This window comes from Gadus morhua, chromosome 16 (genome assembly GCF_902167405.1).
Source record: "Gadus morhua chromosome 16, gadMor3.0, whole genome shotgun sequence".
Lineage (NCBI taxonomy): Eukaryota > Metazoa > Chordata > Actinopteri > Gadiformes > Gadidae > Gadus > Gadus morhua.
The window spans coordinates 10,826,254-10,844,420 of record NC_044063.1 but is presented as its reverse complement, the minus strand read 5'-3'; the positions used below and the strand labels follow the sequence as shown (position 1 = coordinate 10,844,420).

The window sequence follows — 18,167 nt, the reverse complement described above, 5'->3', positions numbered from 1 at the left end:
TAAGCCCCACCAGATCTAACTGATAGCGCTCTACCTCCCTCACAAGCTCCGGTTCCTTTCCCCACAGCGAGGTGACGTTCCACGTCCCCAGAGCCAGCTTCTGCCGCCCGGGTCTGGTCCGTCGAGACCCCTGACCTTCGCTGCCACCCATGTGGCTGCGCACCCGACCCCAACGGGTCTTCCCACAGGTGGTGGGCCCATGGGATGAAGAGAGGGGGGGTGCCACGTAGTGTGTTCGGGCTGTGCCCGACTGGGCTCCGTGGCAATCCCGGCCACCAGGCGCTCGCCATCGAGCCCTCCGTCTGGGCCTGGCTCTAGACGGGGGCCCCGGGCTTCCTCCGGGCCGGGTCACATCTCCTCTTTTTTTGATATTCATTGGAGTTTTTGAACCAAAAACTCCATCGCCCAAAGTATATCCCTTTAAGTCTAACACATAACAACCAAGTCATTCACAAGATACATACACAACAGGACTAGGGAGAGAGGGGACTGGGTGTGCATATTTGAGCCATATTTGAGCCATTGTGAGCATTTCTGTGTGTGTGTGTGTGTGTGTGTGTGTGTGTGTGTGTGTGTGTGTGTGTGTGTGTGTGTGTGTGTGTGTGTGCGTGCGTGTGCGTGTGTGTGCGTGTGTGTGTGTGACTTCACTATTATTTGTGTTGCATTTTGAATTATTTCAGAATCACATTCTTTGTCAAAATGAAGTTTGTGCAAAGGTAATCTTTTTCTTATGGGAACAGTATAGATGGTTAATGTTAAGTGTTTGAAAACTTCAGAGCAACAACATATTAGTACTTGCTAATAGACACAGGTAACTGATGTCTCAGTAGTAATAAGCAAATAAGAAAAATAATTATATGCTTGAGTAAGTATGTGTGCAAATGTATGTTTATAATATATTTGTATGTATTTATGTATGTACACATGCATGTGTGCATATATATGTATGCCAAAAAGAAGATAGATATTTGTGATTACAATGTGAACGTTTCCTCCAAGAATCCTGAACACCCATTGTCGCATCGAATATGCTTGGTTAATAACTGCCTGTGTCTTCCAATGATCATGCACTATTGAATCTGAACTTTACTCTCAAGAACTGTCCTAAAACAAATTTGCTTAGTCGGGTGCTGAGCTGAACAAAGGACCTGAACTCAAGCCCCCACTACTGTCTCTGCTGAAGAGAAAGGCTACCGGGAAACAGCGGTCACTGTTGAACCCGATGGAGAAGTTCTGGGACTATCAATGAAACATAAGTGAAGGAGGGGGCCCATCAGATTAGCCCAAAGAAGAGAATACCCCCGGCACCCCAAAAAAGGAGTCCTCTTTCGTTTATACTGGACTTCCTAATCATTAGAAAGCACCGTCAGGTCCTGAGAGCTGAACTGACACACCCATAACAACATCTAAATTTGAATAGCCAGTGAGAAGCAACTTAGAAGGCATGACGACATTGGACTGTTTCCCTCTATTCATTGGGTTGTATTTATATATCGCCATGTGGGTTGTGATCTTAGAACACTATAGGTGTTCATGAAAAAAGGCAAATCAAGCATCACTTTGTTTTTCTGGAACTGTGTCGCTTTCCTGGAACCACCTTGGCCACAACCTTCTCCAGTCATCTAGGGGACTGTCTCGCAAACGTCTTGTTTTTTGCACGCTTGACAATTTCAGTCCATGGACATTATCAAATGGGAAATGTAGGTAATGGTGCATGAATTGGTAATTAAACACAAAATATACATATATATGTGTATACACTAGCCACTAATGTATTAACATGCCTTCTAACAGTACAACAAGATCTGGATGGATAGGGTCTATCCATTACCGGGCTCTAATTGTACAGATTCTGATTATAATTTTTCTGTACCTTAATGGTCTACTCCTCACAACCTTTTTCAAGAAGGACGTTTTTCGCTCTAGCATGCGCTACATCTTCTTTGCCTATACCCTGATGTCGGACTGCCTGTACCTAATGGTGACCGATGTTCTGCTACTCTTTTCGTATAATCGAATAGTCATGCAAATTTGGCTTTGTCTTCTCTTTCTGATAATAGGGACTGCTTACAATTTTGTATTCCCTTTAACTCTGACATTGATGACTCTGGAGCGTTACGTGGCCATCTGCATGCCTATGCAGCATGGAGCCTTATGCACCCAGCGCAACGCTTTGCACTGTATTCTGATAATCAACGCTATCAGCCTCTTACCCATCAGCATCTCTCTCTCCATCTACTGGGCCTCAGTGCCTTTCAGCAGGTACACAGAGGATTTGGTGTGCGGGGTTGAAATGCTCATCATTCACAGATGGCAGAGTCATTACTGGTCGGCCATAACTCAGTTATACTTTGTCATCATGCTTGTCATCGTTATGTTTTGTTATGTTCAAATCTTAAAAGCAGCCAGGAAAGCATCAGGAGAGACTAAGAAATCCTCAGGGAAGGGACTCAGAACGGTACTCCTTCATGGCTTTCAGCTCATTCTCTGCCTTACTCGGCTGTGGTGCCCTTTGGTTGAAGCTGCTGTCATGCAGATGGATCTTCGTTTATTCGTTGATTTAAGATACGCCAATTACGTAGTGTTTACTCTTGCCCCGAGATGTCTAAGTTCCCTTGTTTATGGCCTCAGGGACCACAAGTTATTTGTAAATCTGAAATATTATGCTGTATTTGGCTTGGCATGTCAGCCTCCTGTATTGACTGATTGAAAGAATAACATTTGAATATAATTATGTTGAAATTAATACTTACATATCATTGGGTTAATCAACTAATGAATGCCACCAATCATAAGAGAAGCAAAATTAAATTTGTACTACAACTGTTAGTACGCACATCACAGTTTTACGTTCATGTTTATAAATAACATGCAGATACATTTCCCTCACCTAAATGTTTACCTTAAGCATCTGCTAAATGCCCTGAATGTAAATGTAAATCTGCTAAATGCCCCGAATGTAAACCCTTGCCATCACAATGCCTTGTGATGGCAAGGGTTACTTGGCTGAAATAAATATCTTAGGAGGTTTTTTTTCATTAAGGTGTCATGGTACGGTATAAATATATGGCAACGTTTTCATACTGATACATTACAGCTTGACATAAGTTATTTTTGTATATTTTCTTCTGACTGATTTAATGTTTGGCAATACCATCTTCAGTACTTGGCTACAGGTACACTTATCATTGCTGAGATGGGTAGTGTTTGTTTTGAGGTGTTTGGCAGAAATGCATTACAAAACTCTTGGCACTATACAAAGGCAGTCTCTATGGGCCCCCTTCCTCTCTTGAACCATGTATCTCACCCATCTTTAAAAATAAAATATACACAAATAATTTGACAAATTTATGATTCTACAGTTGTTATTCGAGTAGTCACTGATAAACTGTAATAAGTAATAACAATCTGATATGTATGTATGTATGTGTGTATGTGTGTGTTTGTGTGTGTGTGTGTGTGTGTGTGTGTGTGTGTGTGTGTGTGTGTGTGTGTGTGTGTGTGTGTGTGTGTGTGTGTGTGTGTGTGTGTGTGTGTGTGTGTGTGTGTGTGTGTGTGTGTGTGTGCACAGTTTGATATCTCCTCACAATTCAACCCACCTTTCTCAACCTACAATTAGTTTACCGTGGACAATGAGGTTTGCTTGGAGTACCATGTTTAAGAGAACAATATTATTTCCCTGCTTATTTAAGCTCCTTTCAGTTACAAGTGCCATAAATAATTGCTTGGATTAACTGTTAGTTGCTAGCAGGAGCTCACCTTGTCTCACATCTTCAGTATCATCAGGAAATTTTGAAATCTGCCAGTCTGTTAGTTACTAAGCGGAGGACCCTCTGCACAATGATGCATGGGGATCACCCAAAATATATCCCTGTAGAACATCACAACCAAGTCATTCACAAGATTCCATACAAAACACAACAAGAAAAGGGAAAAATGTGACTGTGTGTATTTTCTTGTTACATGGTGTGCATGTGTGTTTGTGTGCAAGTGTGTATGTGTGTGTGTTTGCATGTGTGTGTGTGTGTGTGTGTGAGAGACAAAGAAATGCCAGAACAACATAAATCAATCTAATATTTAGCACAATAATACATAATAATTTTTTTGGCAATCAGTTGTGCTTGTTGTTAAGTTAAAGAGCAGTTTAACAGTGATGCAATATGTATGGCATTATGCACAGGCCGATAATAATAATACATGTCCAGAACACAGCCATGTATGAGAAAAGGCAATAGAGGCTTCTTGCGTTGTTTAACTTAAAGCCCAATAGTCTTACCCCATGGGGAAGAATTGGGAGGAATAAGCCAGATTTTGAAACTATCCAACCAAAATAATCGGAACACTCCCCTCAGGCCTCTGTCCAAAGCCACTCACCCAAAACACATGACAGCAAAAGGTCTGCCGAGCCTTGTGGAAGACTCCAGCCAGAGTGTGGACAGGTAGCTGGGTAGTAAGGTAGACATACAGGTAGGTAGCCCAGTTTATTACAGGCCTGCGACAACCACAGATAAAAGGTAATTATGGCGCCAGATTTATTTCATACGTCGTGAGCGTAATATAAGAAGTGATGCCAGTAACGCGTTACTTAGTAACACTTTTTTCAGTGACGAGTAATTTAACACAATACTATTTCCAAACCAGTAATCAGATTAAAGTTACTCATCAAAGTCACTGTGCGTTACTATTTTTTTACCGGATCACCGATTGGCGTTGAGAGCGATGGAGTGGTGTGTGGGTGTGTGTGGGTGTGTGTGCGTGTGTCTATGTTTCTGTCTGTCTGTCTGCCTGTTTGTGTGAGAGTGCGTGTGAAGAGTAAGTCTCCAAAGACTTCAATTTATCAGAGGCGAGTGGCGGAAGAACAAATGTTGACAGGGGGGGGCATAAAGTTAGTATTGGCAAAACCGGTTGTAATTCTTTATTTTGAGTTGGAGCAGGGGGTGTTGTCGCAGCTATATGTAATTAATAAAGTAACTTGTAATCTAACTTAGTTACTTTTAAAATCAAGGAATCAGTAAAGTAACGAAGTTACTATTTTAAGGAGTAACTAGTAATCAGTAATCTGATTACTATTTTAAGGTAACTGGGGCAACACTGAATATAGCATAACATATTATTCACACAAGCATATATTAACTGTGTGGTGTGTCCGCCATTTTTCCTTCCTTCAACTCTGACCTTGTTGTCAGGACTCATTTGTTTGAATCTAAACAAGAAAACTTTTTAAAAAAGAAGCCTCTCTCATTTTCTTCTTGCTTTATTATGTTTGAAAAAGTCGTCTCACATTATTTAGGAATCCAATTGTTTGTGGAAACAATGTTTATCAAAGGTCAGGTCTTTTCTTATTTGAAAAGTAAAGATGGTTAAAGTTAAGTCAAAACTTCAGAGCAACAACATATAAGTGCTTGCAAATAGACAGATGTAACTGATGTCTCAGTAGTAATAATTATTTGCACACTTGGGTCGCACTAATAGATCCTGTAAGTGAGTTCTCAATATGGGAACAATGTTTTGTACAGCATCATCCCACTTTGGGCAATTTGTTTTATTGTTGACACAGTTATGGAAAAACATTGGAAACACACAATACAGAATGTCATCATTAAGTGATCATCTGGGACTCATTATAACCTCAGTGATCATTAACCTCTTATTACAACACAACCAAACAAAAAGTTATACATGCTTGTCTATGTGTGCAAATGTACCTTTATGTATGCATGCATGTATGTATGTACATGTATGTACATGTATGTGTGTATGCATGCATGTATGTATGTATGTATGTATGTATGTATGTATGTATGTATGTATGTAAGTATGTATGTATGTATGTATGTATGTATGTATGTATGTATGTATGTATGTATGTATGTATGTATGTATGTATGTATGTATGCATGTATGTATGGTGGGTTCTTCCCTCAGTCATTCGCTGAGCTGAACAAACAACCTGAAGAGAAAGGCTTCTGGGTAACACCTGTCACTGCTGGAGTGACAGGTGGAGAAGTTGGAGAAGTTCTGGGCCTATCAATGAAACATAAAGTCTCAGTTATGGTTCCACAATGACGCAACGCAAGGGGGTTTACGCCGCCATCACGTCCTTGCGGACCCTCTTTGCGTCCACTGCAAGGGCCTGACACAAAAATGTTAACCTTGTTTCGAGGTGACGCAGCAGCAACGGCTGTGATTGGTTTGCTCACTAAAACTTGACACAGAAACCAAAACCGGTTCAGGACTGCATCGAAGCGTCTGCGTGATCATTAGGTGGCGTCGACTTGGAACAATAACTAGAGCGCCGATCAGCATTTTTGGGCCCGATCACCGGTTACCAAATAAGATTAAGCAAGTTCCGCTTTGAGCTGCGCATGCAGGGGGGAGGGGGATGTTGCGTGAGTAATTTACGTCACATTTTTGATCGGCTCTTTGGGTGTTCTCAGATCATGCTAATTTTAGCGAACATCTGCGGATCATGATCGGTGTCGGATCAATTGGAGCATCTCTAACAATAACTGAGCCTTAAGTCTGGAGGGGGCCCACCTGATAACCCTAAAGAAGAGAATACCCCACCTCCACTGAAGTGAAGAAAACAGGAAGTAGTGATTATAAGTAGATGGATAAGAATGCCCAGTGAAGTTCTATGTGCTCAACTGAACCACCCATAACAACATCTAAATTTAAATAGCCAATGAAAAGCAACTTAGAAGGTATGACGGCATTGGCTGTTTCTCTCTATTCATTGGGTTGTATTTATGTATCGCATTGCGTTGTGTAATCTCAGAACACTAGGTGTGCATGAAAAAAGGCAAATCCTGTGTCACTTTGGTTTTCTGGAATTGTTTAACCTTTCTTGACCCACAACTTCCTCGAGTAATTTTAAGTGGACTCGCAAACATCTTGTTTTTAACATAATTGACAATTTCAGTCCATGACCAAAAAGGATGTTTAGATAATGGTGCCGGAATTGGTAATTAGACACAAAAGATACATATAAATGTGTATAAACCAGCCACTTCTATGTTAACATGGCTTATAACAACTCAACACAATCTGGAGGGTTAGGGTCATTGAAACAGATCTCTCGCAAGGTCATAATTGTACAGGTTCTGATTGCAATTTTTCTGTACCTCAACTGTCTGCTCCTCACAACCTTTTTCAAGAAGGACGTTTTCCGCTCCAGCATGCGCTACATCTTCTTTGCCTATACCCTGATGTCGGACTGCATGTACCTAATGGTGACTGACATTCTGCTACTATTGTCGTTTTATCGAATTGTCATGCAAATTTGGCTCTGTATTCTCTTCCTAATAGTAGGGACTGCATACAATTTAATATTTCCTTTAACACTGACATTGATGACTCTTGAGCGTTATGTGGCCATATGCATGCCTATGCAGCACGGGGCCTTATGCACCCCGCGCAACGCTCTGCACTATATTCTGATAGTCAATGCTATCAGCCTCTTACCCATCAGCATCTCTCTCTTGATCTACTCGGCCTCAGTGCCTGTCAGCATGTTATCAGAGGATTCGGTGTGCACGGTTGAAATGCTCATCATTCACAGATGGCAGAGTCATTACTGGTCGGCCATAATTCAGTTATACTTTGTCATCATGTTTGTCATCGTTATGTTCTGTTATGTTCAAATCTTAAAAGCAGCCAGGAAAGCATCAGGAGAGACTAAGAAATCCTCAGGGAAGGGACTCAGAACGGTACTCCTTCATGGCTTTCAGCTCCTTCTCTGCCTTACTCGGCTGTGGTGCCCTTTGGTTGAAGCTGCTGTGGTGCAGATTGATCTTATTCTATTTATTAATGTAAGATACATCAATTACATAGTGTTTACTCTTGCCCCGAGATGTCTAAGTTCCCTTGTTTATGGCCTCAGGGACCGAAGGTTATTTGTAATTTTCAAATATTATGCTGTGTTTGGTTTGTGTAACAAAGCACCTCCTGATTTGCCAGATTGAATTCAATACTTTAAGGTCCTGAAGAAATCATTGCTGCCTGAATGGATTATTGAATGTTAGGGTGGGGTGAATTTGTTTTGTGGCCTCCTTTTTTTCAGTGTAAATAGAAAAATGGAAAACTTTGGTAAAAAGTCTGGAAGCAAAGTTTCCAGATGGATAAGGTATAACTACAGTAAATGGCTGTTCCACAAATAACATTAATGATAAATGTTCACTAAACAGTGGAAAGACTGATATATTATGTCAAAATACATTAAAACACCTTCCTTTCAGGTACATCTCTGTAGATGTATGCATTTATTTGTTACTTTATGAAGCTGCCCAGTCTGAATACAGCAACGTCTTATTAATTATTAGTCATGTACAATAACTAAGAAATAATGTATACAAACTAATAGGTACATAAAAAAAAGACATTGCCCATTTTCAGTATTGATCAGTAATGCTTGAGGATTACTAGATAAAAAATGTTCATTGGACAGGGGAAAACCAAGACTGGTGCATCAAAAATAGCTAGGTAATATATAGGTATAGTATAAATATATATGTATAGCATCTACTATCGTAGATATCAGTACTTGGCTGCAGCTTAACGAACCACTGCTGAAATGGACAGTGTTTGTTATGCGGTGTTTGGCCCTATGCAGTCCTGATAACCGACAGAGGACCTGGGCAAAGACCAGAGGCCCTGGTGAGCCTCTCTGGCAGTGAAGCTGCTGGCCGATAAAAAGGTGAACTTAGGTAGTACAATTAATGGCCATGTTGGGAGCCTGATTTAAAAAATCTGCGAGCCTGTGTGTTGGTAAGCAGGGGAACCTCTTCACAACAATACATGGGGATCGCCCAAAGTATATCCCTTAAGTCTAACACATAACAACCAAGTCATTCACAAGATACATACACAACAGGACTAGGGAGAGAGGGGACTGGGTGTGCATAATATTTTAGCCAATGTCTGTTTGTGTGTGTGTGTGTGTGTGTGTGTGTGTGTGTGTGTGTGTTTGTGTGTGTGTGTGTGTGTGTGTGTGTGTGTGTGTGTGTGTGTGTGTGTGTGTGTGTGTGTGTGTGTGTGTGTGTGTCAGGGCCGTAGCACCAAATCCTGGGCCCCTATACTATAGGTACTGATGGGCCCCCCTGCACCAGGTTGTTGACGGGGGGGGGGGGGGGGGGTCCGGAGCGATTGTTGACGGGGGGGGGGGGGTGGGGTCCGGAGCGAAAGGTAAAAAAATATATATATATTTTTTTTTGGTCATGGGCCCCCCCTCTGCCTTGGGCCCCCCCACAACTGTCCCCTTTGTCCCCGCAGTCCGACGGCCCTGTGTGTGTGTGTGTGTGTGTGTTGTGGCATCCCGCCCCTTAAACCTCGGCCCGGGTGGGGCCGAGGTACAGTGGTAGACGGCGTGTACCGCCGTCACCCACCAGACGGCGACCGAGAGCAGCCCTTTCGCCTCCCCAATCAGTGTGATTGGGGGACACCTGGCCGGTGGCAGAGGAGCCATGTTAAAAGGAGGTCGAGGACAGACAGGAGGGAAGCACGGCAGCGACGCAGAGATAGAGGCTCACGGAGACCCTATTCGATGGAATGATTGTGTTCCATGTGTACCGGATTAGTCTGTTGCAATAAACGCCGCAAACGGCTTTAAACCCTGTACCCTGTTTGATTCGTTCCTGGAACCCGACCCTCCAAGGACCGGGTTACCACAGTGTGTGTGTGTGTGTGTTTGTATGTGTGTGTGTGTGTCCTTCATGGTGTGCCTGTGAACATGTCTCATGTACTAAAATAGCAATACAATATAAACATAAATTAATCTGAGCCATACAATGTGTCAGTATTATATGATAATTCAAATATTACTCATGCATAATAATATACAAATAAATATAGAAAATAACCGATAATCTTTTCCTGGCACTCTGTGTGTTTGTAAATAAACAGCAGCTGATGATTGGCATAATGCACAGTATACTAATAATAATAATACATGTCCAGAACACAGATTTAACAGACGTTACGTCTGTCAAATTGTGAAATTTCGGCCACCAAAACATTTTTGGCTGAAAAATGCCCCAAAACATATTTTCCGGTTTCGGCCGAAAGACTGAAACTGCCCAAGAAAATAATCCTCATTATGGTTCCTCTGGGACTCAGTATTACCTCAGCGTGCTAAACTGTTAGCATCATTAACTTATATGAAAAAGGTTAATAAACTCTCCTTCCGACCCAACAAAATAAAAAATATATATGCTTGTGTATGTTTGTGTGCAAATATATGTTCAATATTTGTATGGATTCATGTATGTTTTGCATGTGTATATATTAGAGCTGTCAGTTAAACGCTTTATTAACGGCGTTAACGCAAACCAAATTTAACGGCATTAAAAAATGTATTGCGCGTTTAGCGCAATTATTTTATATTAAAATAAATATTATTATTTTTATTTTTTTCTTTGGCTCAAAACAAAGAAGCAGTAGCCTGACTGCTATGTTCAATGACATTTGTTCAAAGCAGTCGTTTAATTGCACTATAGGCTCTTTTTTTGTATCGTCCTGTTTTGATCAGTATATGCCAATGTTGTTATCAATAAAAAAATGTTTGCACAAGGCAAGCCGATGCAATTCACCATGTTGATAAGAGAATTAAAATGAGAAGAATTATGGGACAAAAAAATCAAGGGATATTTAGCATAGAAAAATAATTTGCGATTAATCGTGAGTTAACTATGACATTAATGCGATTAATCACAATTAAATATTTTAATCGCTTGACAGCTCTAGTATATATATGTATGACGATAGAGAAGAGAAGATAGATACTTGTGCTAACACTGGGAACGTTTCCTTATAAGAATCATGAACCTCCATTGTCGCATTGAAGATGCAATTGCTGCCTGTGTCTTCCAATGATCATGAACTATTAAATCAAACTTTACTGACAGCGGTCAGTGTTGAACCCGATGGAGAAGTTCTGGTCCTTTCAATGAAACCTAAGTGAGAAGGTCCCACCTGATTACACCAAAGAAGAGAATACCCCACCCCCACTCAAGACAAGAAAAAAGGAAGGATCCCTCTTCTAAGAATCACTACTCCTTCCTTCTTTTACTGGACTTCCTTATCATTAGGTAGTACAGGCAAGTCCTGACGACTCAACTGACACACCCATAACAACATCTAAATATGAATAGCGAATGAAAAGCAACTTAGAAGGTATGACGACATTGGACTGTTAGTTCTCTATTACTCTCTATTCATTGGGTTGTATTTATATATCGCCATGTGTGGTGTGATCTCAGAACACTCAGTGTTCATGAAAAGAACATCACAACCAAGTCATTCACAAGATTCCATACAAAACAAAACAAGAAAAGGGAAAAATGTGACTGTGTGTATTTTCTTGTTACATTGTGTGCATGTGTGTTTGTGTGCATGTGTGTTTGTGTGAGTGTTTGCATGTGTGTGTGTGTGTGTGTGTGTGTGTGTGTGTGTGTGTGTGTGTGTGTGTGTGTGTGTGTGTGTGTGTGTGTGTGTGCGTGTGTGCGTGTGTGTGTGTGTGTCTGTGTGTGAGTGAGACAAAGAAATGCCAGAACAACATAAATAAATCTAAACATTACAATCGTAATTTGATTAATATTTAGCACAATAATACTTAATTAATTTTTTGGCAATCAGTTGTGCTTGTTAAGTTAAAGAGCAGTTTAACAGTGATGCAATATGTATGGCATTATGCACAGGCCGATAATAATAATACATGTCCAGAACACAGCCATGTATGAGAAAAGGCAATAGAGGCTTCTTGCGTTGTTTAACTTAAAGCCCAATAGTCTTACCCCATGGGGAAGAATTGGGAGGAATCAGCCAGATTTTGAAACTATCCAACCAAAATAATCGGAACACTCCCCTCAGGCCTCTGTCCAAAGCCACTCACCCAAAACGCATGACAGCAAAAGGTCTGCCGAGCCTTGTGGAAGACTCCAGCCAGAGTGTGGACAGGTAGCTGGGTAGTAAGGTAGACATACAGGTAGGTAGCCCAGTTTATTACAGGCCTGCGACAACCACAGATAAAAGGTAATTATGGCGCCAGATTTATTTCATACGTCGTGAGCGTAATATAAGAAGTGATGCCAGTAACGCGTTACTTAATCATGTATGTACATGTATGTGTGTATGCATGCATGTATGTATGTATGTATGTATGTATGTATGTATGTATGTATGTATGTATGTATGTATGTATGTATGTATGTATGTATGCATGTATGTATGTATGTATGTATGCATGTATGCATGTATGTATGGTGGGTTCTTCCCTCAGTCATTCGCTGAGCTGAACAAACAACCTGAAGAGAAAGGCTTCTGGGTAACACCTGTCACTGCTGGAGTGACAGGTGGAGAAGTTGGAGAAGTTCTGGGCCTATCAATGAAACATAAAGTCTCAGTTATGGTTCCACAATGACGCAACGCAAGGGGGTTTACGCCGCCATCACGTCCTTGCGGACCCTCTTTGCGTCCACTGCAAGGGCCTGACACAAAAATGTTAACCTTGTTTCGAGGTGACGCAGCAGCAACGGCTGTGATTGGTTTGCTCACTAAAACTTGACACAGAAACCAAAACCGGTTCAGGACTGCATCGAAGCGTCTGCGTGATCATTAGGTGGCGTCGACTTGGAACAATAACTAGAGCGCCGATCAGCATTTTTGGGCCCGATCACCGGTTACCAAATAAGATTAAGCAAGTTCCGCCTTGAGCTGCGCATGCAGGGGGGAGGGGGATGTTGCGTGAGTAATTTACGTCACATTTTTGATCGGCTCTTTGGGTGTTCTCCGATCATGCTAATTTTAGCGAACATCTGCGGATCATGATCGGTGTCAGATCAATTGGAGCATCTCTAACAATAACTGAGCCTTAAGTCTGGAGGGGGCCCACCTGATAACCCTAAAGAAGAGAATACCCCACCTCCACTGAAGTGAAGAAAACAGGAAGTAGTGATTATAAGTAGATGGATAAGAATTTCCAGTGAAGTTCTATGTGCTCAACTGAACCACCCACAACAACATCTAAATTTAAATAGCCAATGAAAAGCAACTTAGAAGGTATGACGGCATTGTCTGTTTCTCTCTATTCATTGGGTTGTATTTATGCATCGCATTGTGTTGTGTAATCTCAGAACACTAGGTGTGCATGAAAAAAGGCAAATCCTGTGTCACTTTGGTTTTCTGGAACTGTTTAACCTTTCTTGACCCACCTGGGCCACAACTTCCTCGAGTAATTTTAAGAGGACTCGCAAACATCTTGTTTTTAACATAATTTACAATTTCAGTCCATGACCAAAAAGGATGTTTAGATAATGGTGCCGGAATTGGTAATTAGATACAAAAGATACATATAAATGTGTATAAACCAGCCACTTCTATGTTAACATGGCTTATAACAACTCCACACAATCTGTAGGGTTAGGGTCATTGAAACAGATCTCTCACAAGGTCATAATTGTACAGGTTCTGATTGCAATTTTTCTGTACCTCAACTGTCTGCTCCTCACAACCTTTTTCAAGAAGGACGTTTTCCGCTCCAGCATGCGCTACATCTTCTTTGCCTATACCCTGATGTCGGACTGCCTGTACCTAATGGTGACTGACATTCTGCTACTATTGTCGTTTTATCGAATTGTCATGCAAATTTGGCTCTGTATTCTCTTCCTAATAGTGGGGACTGCATACAATTTAATATTTCCTTTAACACTGACATTGATGACTCTTGAGCGTTATGTGGCCATATGCATGCCTATGCAGCACGGGGCCTTATGTACCCCGCGCAACGCTCTGCACTATATTCTGATAGTCAATGCTATCAGCCTCTTACCCATCAGCATCTCTCTCTTGATCTACTCGGCCTCAGTGCCTGTCAGCATGTTATCAGAGGATTCGGTGTGCACGGTTGAAATGCTCATCATTCACAGATGGCAGAGTCATTACTGGTCGGCCATAATTCAGTTATACTTTGTCATCATGTTTGTCATCGTTATGTTCTGTTATGTTCAAATCTTAAAAGCAGCCAGGAAAGCATCAGGAGAGACTAAGAAATCCTCAGGGAAGGGACTCAGAACGGTACTCCTTCATGGCTTTCAGCTCCTTCTCTGCCTTACTGGGCTGTGGTGCCCTTTGGTTGAAGCTGCTGTGGTGCAGATTGATCTTATTCTATTTATTAATGTAAGATACATCAATTACATAGTGTTTACTCTTGCCCCGAGATGTCTAAGTTCCCTTGTTTATGGCCTCAGGGACCGAAGGTTATTTGTAATTTTCAAATATTACGCTGTGTTTGGTTTGTTTAACAAAGCACCTCCTGATTTGCCAGATTGAATTCAATATGAATCAAACAGGGTCTGGAAGCAAAGTTTCCAGATGGATAAGGTATAACTACAGTAAATGGCTGTTCCACAAATAACATTAATGATAAATGTTCACTAAACAGTGGAAAGACTGATATCTTATGTCAAAATACATTAAAACACCTTCCTTTCAGGTACATCTCTGTAGATGTATGCATTTATTTGTTACTTTATGAAACTGCCCAGTCTGAATACAGCAACGTCTTATTAATTATTAGTCATGTACAATAACTAAGAAATAATGTATACAAACTAATAGGTACATAAAAAAAAGACATTGCACATTTTCAGTATTGATCAGTAATGCTTGAGGATTACTAGATAAAAAATGTTCATTGGACAGGGGAAAACCAAGACTGGTGCATCAAAAATAGCTAGGTAATATATAGGTATAGTATAAATATATATGTATAGCATCTACTATCGTAGATATCAGTACTTGGCTGCAGCTTAACGAACCACTGCTGAAATGGGCAGTGTTTGTTATGCGGTGTTTGGCCCTATGCAGTCCTGATAACCTACAGAGGACCTGGGCAAAGACCAGAGGCCCTGGTGAGCCTCTCTGGCAGGAGGGAGCCTGATTTAAAAAATCTGCGAGCCTGTGTGTTGGTAAGCAGGGGTACCTCTTCACAACAATACATGGGGATCGCCCAAAGTATATCCCTTAAGTCCAACACATAACAACCAAGTCATTCACAAGATACATACACAACAGGACTAGGGAGAGAGGGGACTGGGTGTGCATAATATTTTAGCCAATGTCTGTTTGTGTGTGTGTGTGTGTGTGTGTGTGTGTGTGTGTGTGTGTGTGTGTGTGTGTGTGTGTGTGTGTGTGTGTGTGTGTGTGTGTGTGTTGTGGCATCCCGCCCCTTAAACCTCGGCCCGGATGGGGCCGAGGTACAGTGGTAGACGGCGTGTACCGCCGTCACCCACCAGACGGCGACCGAGAGCAGCCCTCTCGCCTCCCCAATCAGTGTGATTGGGGGACACCTGGCCGGTGGCAGAGGAGCCATGTTAAAAGGAGGTCGAGGACAGACAGGAGGGAAGCACGGCAGCGACGCAGAGAAAGAGGCTCACGGAGACCCTATAGGATGGAATGATTGTGTTCCATGTGTACCGGAATAGTCTGTTGCAATAAACGCCGCAAACGGCTTTAAACCCTGTACCCTGTTTGATTCGTTCCTGGAACCCGACCCTCCAAGGACCGGGTTACCACAGTGTGTGTGTGTGTGTGTGTGTGTGTTTGTATGTGTGTGTGTGTGTGTCCTTCATGGTGTGCCTGTGAACATGTCTCATGTACTAAAATAGCAATACAATATAAACATAAATGAATCAGAGCCATACAATGTGTCAGTATTATATGATAATTCAAATATTACTCATGCATAATAATATGCAAATACATATAGAAAATAACCGATAATCTTTTCCTGGCACTCTGTGTGTTTGTAAATAAACAGCAGCGCAAAAGTGTTGCAATATGATTGGCATAATGCACTGTATAATAATAATAATAATAATAATAATAATACATGTCCAGAACACAGATTTAACAGACCTTATGTCTGTTAAATTGTGAAATTTCGGCCACCAAAACATTTTTGGCTGAAAAATGCCCAAAAACATATTTTCCGGTTTCGGCCGAAAGACTGAAACTGCCCAAAAAAATAATCCTCATTATGGTTCCTCTGGGACTCAGTATTACCTCAGCGTGCTAAACTGTTAGCATCATTAACTTATATGAAAAGGTTAATAAACTCTCCTTCCAACCCAACAAAATAAAAAATATATATATGCTTGTGTATGTTTGTGTGCAAATATATGTTCAATATTTGTATGGATTCATGTATGTTTTGCATGTGTATATATATGTATGACGATAGAGAAGAGAAGATAGATACTTGTGCTAACAATGGGAACGTTTCCTTATAAGAATCATGAACCTCCATTGTCGCATTGAAGATGCAATTGCTGCCTGTGTCTTCCAATGATCATGAACTATTAAATCAAACTTTACTGACAGCGGTCAGTGTTGAACCCGATGGAGAAGTTCTGGTCCTTTCAATGAAACCTAAGTGAGAAGGGGGCCCACCTGATTACACCAAAGAAGAGAATACCCCATCCCCACTCAAGACAAGAAAAAAGGAAGGATCCCTCTTCTAAGAATCACTACTCCTTCCTTCTTTTACTGGACTTCCTTATCATTAGGTAGTACAGGCAAGTCCTGACGACTCAACTGACACACCCATAACAACATCTAAATATGAATAGCGAATGAAAAGCAACTTAGAAGGTATGACGACATTGGACTGTTAGTTCACTATTACTCTCTATTCATTGGGTTGTATTTATATATCGCCATGTGTGGTGTGATCTCAGAACAGTCAATGTTCATGAAAAGGACAAATCGTGTGTCAATTTCTTTTTCTGGAACTGTGTAGCTTCAGGCATTTTAAGTGGACTATCTCACATCTTGTTTTTTACACAATTAAAAATGTCAGTCCATGGACATGGACAGGAAGTTGACGTTATCGTGCACAATTCTGTATTTGCATACACAAGATAAATCTATACATAAAAATACTCTATACAAAAAGGTTAACATGGCTTATAACAATTCAACACAGTCTAATGGTGCTCCTGTTTCATTGCGAAAGCTAAATTACATTTTCATAGTGGTACAGATTCTGATAGCATTTTTTCTGTACCTCAACTGTCTGCTCATCACAACCTTTTTCAAGAAGGGGGCATTTCGCAGAAGTATGCGCTACATCCTATTCGCCTATACCCTGACTTCGGACTGCTTGTACCTATTGGTGACCAACGTTCTGCTAATCATGTCGCTCTTTGATATTTTCATGCAAATTTGGATCTGTATTCTCCTCCTCATAGTGGTGTCGGTGTATACTTTTGTCTTTCTTTTAACACTGACCATGATGACTCTGGAGCGTTACGTGGCTATCTGCATGCCAATGCAGCACGGAGCCTTATGCACACCGCGCAACGCTCTGCACTGTATTCTGATAATCAACACTATCAGCTCCATACCAATCAGCATCTCTCTCTCCATCTACTGGGCCTCTGTGCCGCTCAGTATCTACATGGAGGGTAGGATCTGCTCGATGGAAATGCTCATCATTCACAGATGGCAGAGTCATTACTGGTCGGCCATAACTCAGTTATACTTTGTCATCATGTTTGTCATTGTTGTGTTCTGTTATGTTCAAATCGGAAAAGCAGCCAGGAAAGCATCAGGAGAGACTAAGAAATCCTCAGGGAAGGGACTCAGAACGGTACTTCTTCATGGTTTTCAGCTCATTCTCTGCCTTACTCGGCTGTGGTGCCCTTTTGTTGAAGCTGCAATTATGCAATATGATATAATTTTATACAGCAATGTGAGATATGCTAATTACATAATATTTACTCTTGCCCCGAGATGTCTAAGTTCCCTTGTTTATGGCCTCAGGGACGAAGCTTTTTTTCTAATGTTGAAATACTATGCTGTCTTCGGCTTGTGTTACAAATCCCATCCTGTATTGGCTGATTGAAAGAATGAGGAAGAAAACATTTCTCAAACAAAAACATGCTGCCTGAATGTTTAAATTTCAAACAGCATTTCTTAAACAAAGCGCAATATGTTCCTGAAAAGTTAGTGGCGTAGGAACTGGTGTAGGGTGCTAGGAAAAAGTAAAAAAATGTATCTGACTTTGATTGCTACTTTAATAGCAATATTTTAACCTGAATACTTACCTATAATTTGGTTAATCAACTACTTTAACTGTTAGTGCTCACACACTGCTAGTGTTCATGTTCATA

General features: G+C 41.1%; 3 protein-coding genes across 3 annotated transcripts; all 3 read left to right on the top strand.

The window, feature by feature from the left end:
• Positions 1-1,780: 1,780 nt before the first annotated feature.
• LOC115561118 (odorant receptor 131-2-like) lies at positions 1,781-2,710 on the top strand. The gene has a single exon (XM_030380940.1). The coding sequence runs from the start codon at positions 1,781-1,783 to the stop codon at positions 2,708-2,710; it is 930 nt and encodes a 309-aa protein (XP_030236800.1).
• A 3,718-nt stretch (positions 2,711-6,428) lies between these two features.
• LOC115561513 (odorant receptor 131-2-like) lies at positions 6,429-8,942 on the top strand. Its single transcript, XM_030381639.1, has one exon. It carries the CDS (start codon positions 7,023-7,025, stop codon positions 7,962-7,964), a length of 942 nt encoding a protein of 313 aa, XP_030237499.1. The 5' UTR covers positions 6,429-7,022; the 3' UTR covers positions 7,965-8,942.
• A 3,806-nt stretch (positions 8,943-12,748) lies between these two features.
• On the top strand, positions 12,749-14,921 carry LOC115561551 (odorant receptor 131-2-like). The gene has a single exon (XM_030381688.1). The coding sequence runs from the start codon at positions 13,381-13,383 to the stop codon at positions 14,320-14,322; it is 942 nt and encodes a 313-aa protein (XP_030237548.1). The 5' UTR covers positions 12,749-13,380; the 3' UTR covers positions 14,323-14,921.
• The last annotated feature ends 3,246 nt before the right edge of the window (positions 14,922-18,167 follow it).